The following is a 12,577-nucleotide window of genomic DNA, read 5'->3' on the forward strand; positions in this document are numbered from 1 at the left end:
GAACAGGAAAACAGAGTATTATCTGAACAGTGGCCGATTAGGAAAAGGGGAAATGCAACGAGACCTGGGTGTCATTGTTCACCAGTCATTGAAGGTGGGCATGCAGGTACAGCAGGTGGTGAAAAAGGCAAATGGTATGTTGGCATTCATAGCAAAAGGATTGGAGTACAGGAACAAGGAGGTTCTACTGCAGTTGTACAAGGCCTTGGTGAGACCGCACCTCGAGTATTGTGTGCAGTTTTGGTCCCCTAATCTGAGGAAAGACATTCTTGCCATAGAGGGAGTACAGAGAAGGTTCACCAGATTGATTCCTGGGATGCCAGGACTTTCATATGAAGAAAGACTGGATCGACTGGGCTTGTACTCACTGGAATTTAGAAGATTGAAGGGGGATCTTATTGAAACGTATAAAATTCTAAAGGGATTGGACAGGCTAGATGCAGGAAGATTGTTCCCGATGTTGGGGAAGTCCAGAACGAGGGGTCACAGCTTAAGGATAAAGGGGATGCCTTTTAGGACCGAGATGAGGAAAAACTTCTTCGCACAGAGAGTGGTGAATCTGTGGAATTCTCTGTCACAGGAAACAGTTGAGGCCGGTTCATTGGCTATATTTAAGAGAAAGTTAGATTTGGCCCTTGTGGCTAAAGAGATCAGGAGGTATAGAGAGAAAGCAGGTACGGGGTTCTGAGTTGGATGATCAGCCATGATCATACTGAATGGCGGTGCAGGCTCGGCGGTCCGAATGGCCTACTCCTGCACCTATTTTCCATGTTTCTATGTTTCTAAACCATTACAAAATACAGTCCAATACTCACATTAATCTCAGAATATGGAAAAGGGGAATTTAGCCGACTGTAGGTACTTGGTAAGTTCTCCAAGATGTTTGGGACAACCTACAAGCCGATTTGTTTTTAATATAAATCTCCACGACAGTGGAAGTAAGAGAAGTGATGGAGCATTACAGGCAGAGGGTGTTAACACCAAATATTGATCTGATTTTGTTTTTCTTTTACTATTTACTGTTCTTTATAGTAATAGTTAGATTTTTAGAAACTTTACAAATCATTAGGCTACTTTATTAGATAAAGCTGTATACCTGCTCGTTAATGCAAAGATCTAATCAGCCAATCATATGGCAGCAACGCAATGCATAAAAGCATGCAGAAATGGTCAAGAAATTCGGTTGTTATTCAGACCAAACATCAGAATGGGAAAGGAACGTGATCTAAGTGACTCTGATCGGTCACACCAGACAGATTGTTTTGTGTATTTCAGAAACTGCTGATTTCCTTTTCCAATATTTTTATTAGTTTCTACATAGAAGAATACAGAGTGCAAGAAAGTGTATATAAAAGATCAAAAAGATGTTAAAACTACCAATTTCATTATATCTGTTCATAATAACAATCTTATTACCCTGTATTCATGTAAGTTAATCAATAGTTATATTGAAATATACTAATCTATTGCCAAAAAAAGAGTCTAACCCCTACCAAGACCGAAGCTGTTTATTGAGGAAAGAAAGTAAGATACTTTCTTATATAATACAAATTAATAATAGCCAACATCTGAGTTTAAACAACGAATTGAAGGTTTTGAAAATGATTCAGAAAAGATCCCCACAGTGTTTGAAAGTCTTGACGAGATTCAGAAATTGAACAACGAATCTTCTCTAAATCTAAACATGACATAAGGTCACATAAACATTGAGGATGAGTAGGAGGAAGAACATTTTTCCATTTAAACAAAAGCGCCCTCCAGACTATAAGAGAGCTAAAGGCCAAACTATGTAATTCAAAGGCCTTCAGCTTAATGTCTTGTCCTGCAACAATACCGAATAGGGCCGTCAGATGGTTAGCTTAACATTGACTTTAAAAAGTAAGGAAAAAAAATTTGAAAAACTTCCTTCCAATATTTTTCAAGATTCGGATAAGTCCTAAACATATGAATGAATGAAGCTTCTCCATTATTACATCTGTCACAGCAGGGAGATATATCCGAATAAAAACGAGATGGCTTATCCTTAGTCACAAGAACTCTATCTACCACCTTAAATTGTCTGAGGGAATGACGAGCACCTAGCGATGAAGTATTAGCTAGTTTAAAAATTTCATCCCAAGTTTCCTCAGATATCGTTGTCTGTAGATCTTGTTCCCAGAGATTCTTAATTTTCTCTAAAGGAACATTCCTCGTCTCCAGTAACATACCATAAATTTTAGACATAGAACCATTAAGAAAAGGTGTCAAACTAAAAGTTACGTCTAGTAAGTTCTTATCTGAGCTAATAGGGAATGTACATAATTGAGATTTTAAACAGTCTCTGATTTGGAAATATTTTAAAAAGAGAATTTTGGGTAAGCTGCAAAGTATATTTAGCTGACAATTGCTCAAATGAAAGATAGTTTCCTCCAACAAGCAGATCTCAAAAATATTTAATACCCAACCTGTCCCATTCTTTAAAAACTAAATTAGTCATAGAGGGTTTGAAAAATTTGAATAGTTGGGACTTGAATGGGAATATCTCAATAAACCAAAGTGTTTTCTAAATTGTATCCAGATCCTCAGAGATTGTTTAAATATTAAATTCTAAGTTTCCTTACAAATAAAAGAAGTCAGGAACCAAGAAGAGAAATAATAGGAAATTTATTATCAGAATTAGCTTCTAAAGAGACCCATACCGGACAATCTACACCATTAATATAATATAGACAAAAAGTAAAATATCGAATATTAACTGCCCAGTAATTAAACCTAAAATTAAGTAAGGCTAAACCTCTAGACTTTTTAGATTTTTGAAGATGAATTTTATTTAAATGTGGAGTTTTATTTTTTCATATATTGGAGGATAAAATAGAACCAAGAGAGTCTAAAAAGGATTTAGGAGTAAAAATGGGTAAATCCCGAAAAAGATATATAACTTTTGGTAGAATATTCATTTTAGTAGAATTAATTAGTCCAATCAACGATATTGAAAAGGTGACTGTTGTAGCAGAGTTTTAACACTTTACTTACAATAAAAGACAGAGACTCTCTGGGCTCAGTTCGCAGCGAGAACCTTTATTGTCGTGATGATCACGGAGAGTCAGTCTCTCCACCGTGAGGGTTGACCCGATGCGTAAACATGTTGACCTTTTATCCTGAAAGATGAAACAGTCTGACGTACAAGAAAGTGATAACATCGCATGTCATGTCTAGTCTGCGGTTAACAATTAAGCTATTTATGTTGCAGTTCTCCTAGGAACATTGATCTGCAGAAGTAAGGAGTTAACACCTCTGACAAACATAACTTCTGCAGAAGAAACTTGTTAACACCTTTGATACATACTAAGCCGAATGTTCCAAAAACAGGGGCTCCTAGCAGCAAGCAAAGAAAATTCTGCAAATGCTTCCTTACAACTTTAAAAGAGAGATTAGTATTAATTGATATCAAATTATTGAAAGGAAATAGTTCACTCCTACGTAGGTTCAACTTATACCCTGAAAACTGGCTAAAACGGGTGAGTAAAGAAAGTAGGAAAGGTAACGACGTCTCGGCATTGGAGATAAACACAATATATCATCAGCATAAAGTGAAATTTTGTGAGTAATACCTCTCCTTAAAATACCGCAGATATCATTAGATTCTCGAAAAGCAATGGCAAGGGGTTCTAAACTTAAATCAAAGAGCAAAGGGCTCAATGGACAGCCTTGTCTAGTTCTGCAATGAAGTTTAAATGGTTTGGAATTTTGAAAGCTAGTAAGAATCCGAGCAGAAGGAGATAGATAAAGTAATTGAATCCATTGAATAAAATCTGGTCCAAAATTAAAATTTTCTAAGTTTGTAAATAAATAATTCCATTCAACCCAATCAAAGGCCTTCTCAGCATCTAAGAATATCACACTTAACCTATATCTCCTGGGAGGGAGAGTAAGTAACATTCAATACATGGAGTATGTTAAAATCAGAATGTCGGTTTTTAATAAATCCAGTCTGATCATCAGAAATAATAGAAGGTTGAATGTTTTCAATCCTACGAGTCAGAACTTTAGAAAGGATTTTAGTATGAACATTGAGTAATGAAATTGGCCTGTATGAAGAGCATTCAGTTGGGTCCTTGTTCTTCTTTAGGATAAGAAAAATAGAGGCTTCATAGAAAGATTGAGGCAAGCTACCCAATTTGAAAGAATCCAAAACGAGTAAGACTAACTGCGGTATAATTAATGAAGAAAAAGCCTTATAAAATTCTCCAGAAAATCAATCTGGACCCGGAGCCTTCCCCGAGTGTAATGAATGTATAGCCTCGGCAATTTCCTCATAAGAAATGGGTTGATCCATATGTTTACAATTATCTGCAAAAAGTACAGGGATATTTAATTGATCTAGAAAATTATTCATTACAGTATTATCTTTAGGGTAATCAGAACTATAAAGTTTAGAATAGCATTCTTTAAAGGTATCATTTATTTCAGAGTGATCAGTTGTCCTATCACCATTAGGTTTGTAAATTTCTTTAATTTGTCGTTTAACTACAGAAGCTTTTAGTTGGTTGACTAATACTTTGCCTGATTTATCTCCGTGATTGTAAATTTGAGTTCTATCTTTAAGAAGTTGAGTTTAAATTGGATATGTTAACAAAAAATCATATTTAGTTTAAACTTCAGCACGTCTTTTATATAAAACAGGATCTGGAACTATAGCATATTCTTGATCTAATTGTTTCAATTGGTTGGCTAATTCAATTCTTTCTTTATTAGCTTTATTCTTAACACTCGCAGTAGGAGAAATTATTTGTCCTCTAATATAGGCGTTGGGAGTATCCCATACAATCAGATTAGAATTTTCTTCCTTTTTTATTCTCTTCAAAAAACAAAATAATATGCCTCTTTAGAAATTTTAAAAAATCATTATCAGACAACAAAGTTGCCCCTACAACGGCATTTGTGAATTAGAAGTTTCTTATTTAATCTTGTGTCTTCATGTAAGGACAAACTAAACAGCTAACCTTCGGATTAAAAAAACCTTTGTGCTTCAGCAGTCGAGCGAAACGATTCCAAAGATCCATTTTTAAGTGTGATTCTGAGTCGAGCAGGGTAGCGAAGGGAACCCTTGTTAAAAAAACTCGGACATAACCTCATAACCTCATTTGGGTAATCTGCAACAAACCTAATCTTCCAATCGTGCCTCTTCGACTTGATTCGTGTATTAATTAACTGTATTAACAGTTCATTTGTTTTAAGTTCATGAAAACCGAATATTGCTAATCTTGGGCTATCTCTGTTAGGAGTTCTAAACACGGGATACCTGTGAACTCGATCAATCATAAGCAAAGACGTCAACATTTCCGGAAATAATTCTTGTAGAAAGTTTGCAAAGAATTCGATAGGATGATTACTTTCGGTTAACTCTTTGAGACCCAGAACCCTTAAGTTGTTCCTTCTACGTCTATTTTCTGTGTTGACAATCTTCTGTCTTAGCTTTTCGTTGGACCTGGATTGATTTTCATAAAGCTTTTGCAGTTCATCCACTTCTGTTTGCAGAAACGAAAAAATTGCTTCATTATTTTTATGCGATTATCGTGTTCATTAAGTTTGTTGAATAGAATTCAATTTACCTTCTATCAGTTTAAATTCATATCTGAATTGTTGAAACTTCTCAGAGGCTTCTCGTGTATGCATTGTAGAAAATCCACAATAGAATCCAAAGAAGCAGGGGATCATCTTTTTTAGTACCTCTGCCACTCCGTGTAGCCATAATGAAAAAAAAAATCACACTTAAAAAAGAAGTTTCAAGACAGGTTGGACCTAGGAAGATAACTAGAGTTGGAGCAACGGCAGATTGCTGTTACTCCATCAGCTACCACCAGGAAATCAGAAACTGCTGACTTAATGGGATTCTCACGCACAACAGTCAGTTTAGAGTTTACCGAGAAGGGTGAGATAAAAACCATCCTGTTCTGTGGGTGAAAATGACTTGTAAGGAGAGAGGTCATAGGAACATAGAGACTACTTGGTGAACGAGGTGTATACAGTTCTGGTAGCCCATTGCAGGAAAGATGTCGAGGCTTTGCAGAGGGTGTAGAGGAGATATACCAGAATGCTGCCCGTATTGGAGAGCATCGTCTATTACGAGATGTTGAACACACTTGGTTTATTTTCACTGGGGTGGTGGGATGACGTTTAGAAGATAAAGAAAGGCATGGATATTCAGTGTGTTTCCCGGGGTTGTACTGTTTGATACCAGAGGACGTCCATTTAAATTGAGAGGGCGTCATTCCGAAGGAGATACCAAGCCCAGGTTAATTGCACGGACAGTGGTGTGTGTCTGGCACTCGCTGCCTGGAATGGTGGTAAGTGTAGATAGGTTAGAGACCTTTAAGAGATGATTAGACAGGTAGAATCAGCATCAAGGAAGGATATCTCCATTGTGTAGGCGGAGGGTATTTGGTTAATTGGCCATTTATTGACTGATTGATTTGGTACAGTACATTGTAGGGCGAGTGGTCTATGTTCTATGTTCTGAGAGATTAAAGTAGGAGTGTAGCAAAGCCTCCACTGCCGATCATAACTGCAACCGACTGTCCACTGCGTCTGTAGTCAGGGGATATCGGTCGAATGTCTGGCCGCGAGGAACTCCCTCAGACATTCGTATTTAAGGTGAGGTTGGGGGTTTGAGACTGGGTCTCCAATTCTGGCCTCTGCTCGGCGAAGGCCAGATGGAGCGAGGCGAGGAGGGAGCGCCTGAAGACCTGGTGGAATTCACGGCCAGCGAAGACATAGAGAAGGGGGTTGAGAGCGCTGTTGAAGGAGGCCAGGGCTACAGTGAATAATGACCAGTCCTGGGGAATCGGTGTGGTGAAGGCCGATAGGAGGTCGCACACAACGTTGGGGATCCAACAGATCATAAAGGCCACGACCACGGTGATGATGAGGCGGACAGGTTTCTTCGATTTTACGAACCTGTTCCCTTGCAGCCCGAAGCCAACCAGGGAGTAGCTGGTGATCATAATTAGAAGGGGGAGGACGAAGATGAAAACAATCCAAAATGGCTCCAAGACGGTCAACTCCTTCGTCCAATCCGGAAGCAGGAGGACGGGCAGGTACATGACGAAGGCTAAGATCCAGACTCCGAAGCAGGCCACACGTATCCACGTGAGGCTCAGATGTTGCTGGAACCACCTATGCCGAGTAATAGCCAGGCAGCGGCAGATGCTGATCAGACATAACAGATAAGTGCTGGCGGATGCGTTGAGGAACGTCAACGTTCCAATAATCTTCATGGAAAAGTAGGCGTTGTATCCAGAGTAGAACAGGGAGATGTTGGCCATTCTGAAAGGAAGGGTGAGGCAATAGATCAGGTCAGCCAGAGCCAGGTTCAGGAAACACACCGTGTGGACCTTACTCTTCATCTTGAAGCCCGTCACCCAGATAACTGCGCCATTACCCGGGACCCCCAGTAGGAAGGTGAGAATGAAGATGACCATTGTCATGACGGAAGTTGCTCCCCATTCCATTCTGTTTCCATCGACCGTGGAATTGTGGGAGGAGAGATTCCCAGCGAGCGTCGAACTGGTCACTCCTTCGGAGAACGACATTGTCGGATCTGGTGGAGGAGATATCGTGGAATTGAGAGGGGTACAGAATGGAGAGGCGGCGAATACAGGGGAAGAGGCGAGAGCGAAGAGGGAAGGAGAAGAAGGGGAGTAGTGATGGGGTGTAACACAGAACAGAAATCTGACTGAGCGCAACAGTAGTGAAGGCGGCGGAAGTCTGCTGCAGAGCAGAGACCACAATAGTCTTGCATTCCAAGCCACTGGACCCAGACCAGCATGTCCCCGATCTGTCAACGACCATGTGATGTATGGCCCGTGCATTAGCTTCCCCACTTTAGACAAAGTCACGCGCGGCCGATCTCCATTAAGGGAATGTACTCATAACATTGCCGTTATATGGTCCTGCATTGGCCTCTACAGCCCGCCGAGGACCCACGGATGACAATCCCTTAGAAGAACATTCTACTGGACTCGAACGATCAATCTACTACCAGTACTAATTCTTGCTCCCGTGACCTTCGTGAAATTTCCTGTGTTTAACCAGGTGGGTTGCTGGGCAGTGCGGCTCGTTGGGCCGGAAGGGCCGATTACTAGACAGTAATATATTAACTTGATGCATTGCACTGTCACCAAAAGAGGAACACATTACAGGCATACTGTATGTGAGTGACGATAAACCTGATTCTGATATGGGTCTTTGTTTGTGGACTGAGTCTGGTAACGGGGCTGGGAGAAGGGAATCAAGCTTGGAGAAAAGGGGATGGGGCATGGGAGGAAGCAGAAAGCACCAAAGTGTCATTCTGTAATAGTCAACAAACTATTTTTTTTTAGAATCAGATGACCATCACTGCTGTCTCAGCTCAGTGCGTGTTTGCATCCGCGCCAGCAGCCGCCCCCAACACCGACTCTGGCATTCCTTCTCTGGCACCTGTCCCACATCCCTCCCATGGCGCTTCACCCTCGCCAGTCCCAGCATCCTTTGCTTCCGCCCGACGCTCTCCGGTCTCCGTTGACAAATATAGTACTGTGCAAAAGTCGAAGGCGCTCTCAATGCCGAAATGTGCCCAGGACGTTTGTAGAGTCCGGCAAGAACACAGAACAATCCAGCACAGGAATAGTTCACAATATTGTACTGAACCAATTAAATTAGTCATCACATGGCCTACGGAACTAATGGTGTCTGCTGACACAATGTCGACTTCCCTCACATTCATGTTCCCATCCAAGCGGCTCTCAACAGTCTCAATGTATCTGCCTCCACCACCATTCTGTAAGCGCATTCCAGGCCCCCACGCTATGTGAAAAACAAATTACCCTTCTCGTCTCCTTTGATCATACCCCCTCTCACCTTAAATCCCCGCCCTCTGGTACTGGCCATTTCAACACTCGGGAAATAGATACTGTCTGTCTACTCCATCTGTGCCTCTCATCACCTTATAAACAGCTTCTACCACTGCCACCATTACTACCATTACCAACACGACCAATATTACCAGTATTCCTATTGCTGTACGTTCAGTACAGAAACAGGTTCTTGGCCTATCATACCATGCCCACCATTTCCCCATTTACATTAATCCATCTTGCATCCCTTTGGAACCGTGACTGCGTATGTCTCATCTATTCACGTGTCTGCGTAAATACCTCTTACAGGTATTCATTGCATATGATGTTTGTCACCTCCCCTGGCAGCCACGTTCAATGTGTCAGTTCATGATGGACGGCACGGTAGCGCAGTGATTAACATAACTCTGCTGCAACCCAGCAAACAGGGTTCATCTCCCGCCGCTGTCGAGAGGCAGTTTAGAATTTGTCCCCACTATTGCGTGGCTTTATTCTGGGTGCTCCAGTTTCCTCACAAATAAGATTATAATTCAATAAGATATAGGAACAGAATTAGTTCATTTGGCTCATTGAATCTGCTCCGCCATATTGCTTTTCAGCCCCAGTCTCTTCCCTTCCCATTGGTTACGAGCATGCCCCGACCTATCAAGAATCTATCACCTCCGTCTTAAAAATACAGAAACATGCAGCTCTCCGTGGCAATGAATTTTATAGATTCCCCACACTCTGGCGACAGAAATTAAACATAATCTCCTTTCTAAAAGGACGGCCCACCCTCCTGAGGCTGTGCCGTTTGCTCCTAGCCTCCCACAACATAGGAAACATCTCCTCCACATCGACTGCATCGAGGCCTTTCCACAGTCCGCAGGTTTCGGCGAAGTCACCTCTCATTCTTCTGAATTTCAGTGAGTAGAAGACCGGGACCACAAAATGTTCCTCATGTGATCAGCCTTTCAATCCCTGAAGGCCTGAGACTCTGGTAGGTTAATTGATCACATGGGTGTATTTGGGCGCGGCGGTCTCGTAGTGCCGGAAAGGCTTGTTACAGTGCTGTATCTCAAAATCGAACTGACATTTAAAACAAACTTAAAAAAACTATCCCTTATATTCGATTTAACTCTCCTATCCTCAAGATAAATACAGTATATGCCTTCCTTTTAATGTTGCTCCTACAATGGGAAAGCGATTCTGTATACACCGTCTCTGTATCTGTTATTTTAATTTATTTTGTCAGGGGTTCGGTCAGCGTCCTTCGACCACATGGAAAACAAGACCAACCTCTGTAATCTCTGGAGTTCTCCTCATGTTAACAACCCCACTGCGCTGCCTTCACTGGGTTATCTCCAGAAAAACCTTCCAAAAGTAGTAAGGCAGGGTTTCTTCCGCAACACAGCCACGCTGATGATCCCTGATCAGCCGCCACATTTCCAAATTAATGTAAATCCCATGGAAATTCATCTCACCTTTCGCTGGAATCTCCGGCTCCGTCACCGGTCCTTAGCAGTATTTAATACTTGCACTCAGACGTTAATTTCGACGGTGGGGTTCCTTGGGTGCTCCAGGTGCATCAGGGAGTTGTGTCTTGTGCGGAATTTGGATGCTGATTTAGCAATGGTGGGGATCTTAATTCCGAATGAGCCGAAGAGATGTGTTATTCCACCTCGGTAGAGACACTCTGTGTTTGAAGTTCCAAGAAGCTCAATATGAGGAAGTTGAGCTGTTGACATCAGAAGATAATACTTTACTCAGAAAGCAGAGAAGAACAAAACATTTCCTTTTATTTTTGAGAAGTAGATAAAGAGGTCACGCGGTTAATTTCTGAAATTAACCCTATATGGTCCATGTGACTTATCTACATTCAGACCTTTGAAGTTCCCCAAAACTTTCGCCCTCGGAACAGTGAATCCATAAACTTCATGCAGGTGTCTTCCACAATGAATACTGAGGCAAAATACTTGTTCAGATGCTCCGTCGTTTCCATATCTCCCATTAGTGTCTCTCCAGCAACATTTTACAGCGGTCCATTATTACCATTCTCGCTTCTCTTTAACACTTTACGTCTCTAAAGAAACTTCAGTATCCTTTTTAATATTATTGGCTAGCTTACCTTCTTATTCCATCCTGAGCTTTTTAACGACTTTTCAGTTTTTCCAATTGGTTTTTAAAAGCTTTCTAATTCCCTAACTATCTAGCAATTCTTGCTGTAATATATAGCCATGTTGGGCTTTATGTTGGCATTAATTTCTCTTCTTGGCTATGATTGTTTCATTTTGCCTAGAGAGTACTTCTTCCCGTTTGGGATCTCTATACGTTGTGCCTTCTGAATTGCTTCGAGATATTCCAGCCATTGCTGCTGTTACGGTACGTGTCCGGCAGCAATGAAAATACAATTGAGTCAGGTTTTTTTTAATCAACAAGTAAACATTTATTAAACTCTGCTCAATAAAAAATGAAAAGTAAACAAGCAACTAATTTAACCGGAAGTTAACTGCTATACGGCAACTCTGGAATAGTGATTAAAGTGGTAAATGCGAACACAGTCTTAAACGTGGTAAGTACGAAAGTCCAAGTGATTTATGCATTCAATTAGCACAGACTTCCCTGAAGCAGCGAATTCCTCGAAGACGTGACGTTACTGCTGATCCCAGCGGAAATACGCCTTGCCCGAAGGATTCATGACGAAGGAAATAAAAATGGCTGAAAGGAACTGACCTTTTCTTTGGTGAATGATCACTGCACAACCCATTCTACTCTTACAGGTAGCGGTTATCTCAGATGCAGGTCAGTACTTCTTTGAACGAAGATCCAATAAGGTCGATCCTGTATTAAACCGAACTTTACTTGATCATTCGGGTACCCGTACTTCGGTAAAGTTTGCACTCTCCAACACTTAAACTTTAAAATTATATAAAAGATACATCAAACAACTGCCAGTGATTTGCAAAACTGCCGGCACGACATTACAGTAGATAGTAAAACTCCACTTTAGAACGAACCTGCGTCATGAGACCAAATATGCAGCATAACGGAGTAACTGACGAATCGAACGACGAGTCAACACAAAACTCCTGCGTCGCAGCAGGCTTCCCTATTTTATACCTGTTGAGAACACGTCATCACCGGACCTCACACTGGCCGGAAATTACATCACCCCACCATCACAAGACCATTACATTATGCTCAGCAGATATTTAATTACTTCATGGTCATAAGACAGTCACAAGATACCCACGGGTTATGTAACACCGCTCTGCCATCGACCGTTCCAGTGTCGTTCTCCAATTAATTCTTGCCAACTCCTCTCTCATGTCTTTAAATCCCTTTACTCTGCTGTCATACTGATACATCTGCGTTTAGCTGAACTTTCTCAGGATAAATTCAATCATTTTATCATCACTTTCCTGTTTGGGTTCTTCTATCTTAAGCTTTCTACTCAATTCCACAAGAAGTTCATCCAGGGTCTTCTTGCACCTACAGTTCTTTAGTTCTATCCGCAATGATTTCATTTCATTTGCCTTTTTTTTACCAAAAGGTTAACGCCTCCCCTCTGCTTTCCTGCCTGACCTTTCGACACGTTGTGTATCCTTGGACATTAAGCTCCCAGCTACAATCTTCATTCAGCCACGATTCAGTAATACCCACCCCATCATACGTGCCAACCTGTAACTGTGCCACAACAGAAGTCCAGCTATTTGATTGCGTAT

General features: G+C 41.1%; 1 protein-coding gene across 6 annotated transcripts; it reads right to left on the reverse strand.

The window, feature by feature from the left end:
* Positions 1-1,622: 1,622 nt before the first annotated feature.
* LOC132380777 (C3a anaphylatoxin chemotactic receptor-like) lies at positions 1,623-11,942 on the reverse strand. Of its 6 annotated transcripts, XR_009507855.1 has the most exons (6): positions 11,870-11,917; positions 11,586-11,693; positions 6,937-7,579; positions 5,282-5,507; positions 3,013-3,129; positions 1,623-1,678 (listed from the first exon to the last, which is right to left on the reverse strand). XR_009507855.1 is itself a non-coding variant. In XM_059949765.1 (4 exons), the coding sequence occupies exons 2-4, from the start codon at positions 11,617-11,619 to the stop codon at positions 5,498-5,500; spliced, it is 687 nt and encodes a 228-aa protein (XP_059805748.1). In that variant the 5' UTR covers positions 11,620-11,693; positions 11,870-11,917; the 3' UTR covers positions 2,983-5,497. The 6 variants fall into 6 exon arrangements, 1 of the variants encoding a protein (XP_059805748.1); XR_009507854.1 differs by having other exon boundaries at positions 3,013-5,507; XR_009507856.1 differs by lacking the exon at positions 1,623-1,678 and having other exon boundaries at positions 2,983-3,129; positions 5,373-5,507.
* Between the last annotated feature and the right edge of the window lie 635 nt (positions 11,943-12,577).

Source organism: Hypanus sabinus, chromosome 24 (assembly GCF_030144855.1).
Source record: "Hypanus sabinus isolate sHypSab1 chromosome 24, sHypSab1.hap1, whole genome shotgun sequence".
NCBI lineage: Eukaryota > Metazoa > Chordata > Chondrichthyes > Myliobatiformes > Dasyatidae > Hypanus > Hypanus sabinus.

Excerpts from the sequence above, each read along its gene's own strand:
- LOC132380777 (XM_059949765.1), bottom strand. The coding sequence starts at position 11,619 with ATGGGTTGTGCAGTGATCATTCACCAAAGAAAAG. Across the intron at positions 7,580-11,585 it reads GATCATTCACCAAAGAAAAG|ATCCGACAATGTCGTTCTCC; the intron begins GTCAGTTCCTTT and ends CTCCTCCACCAG.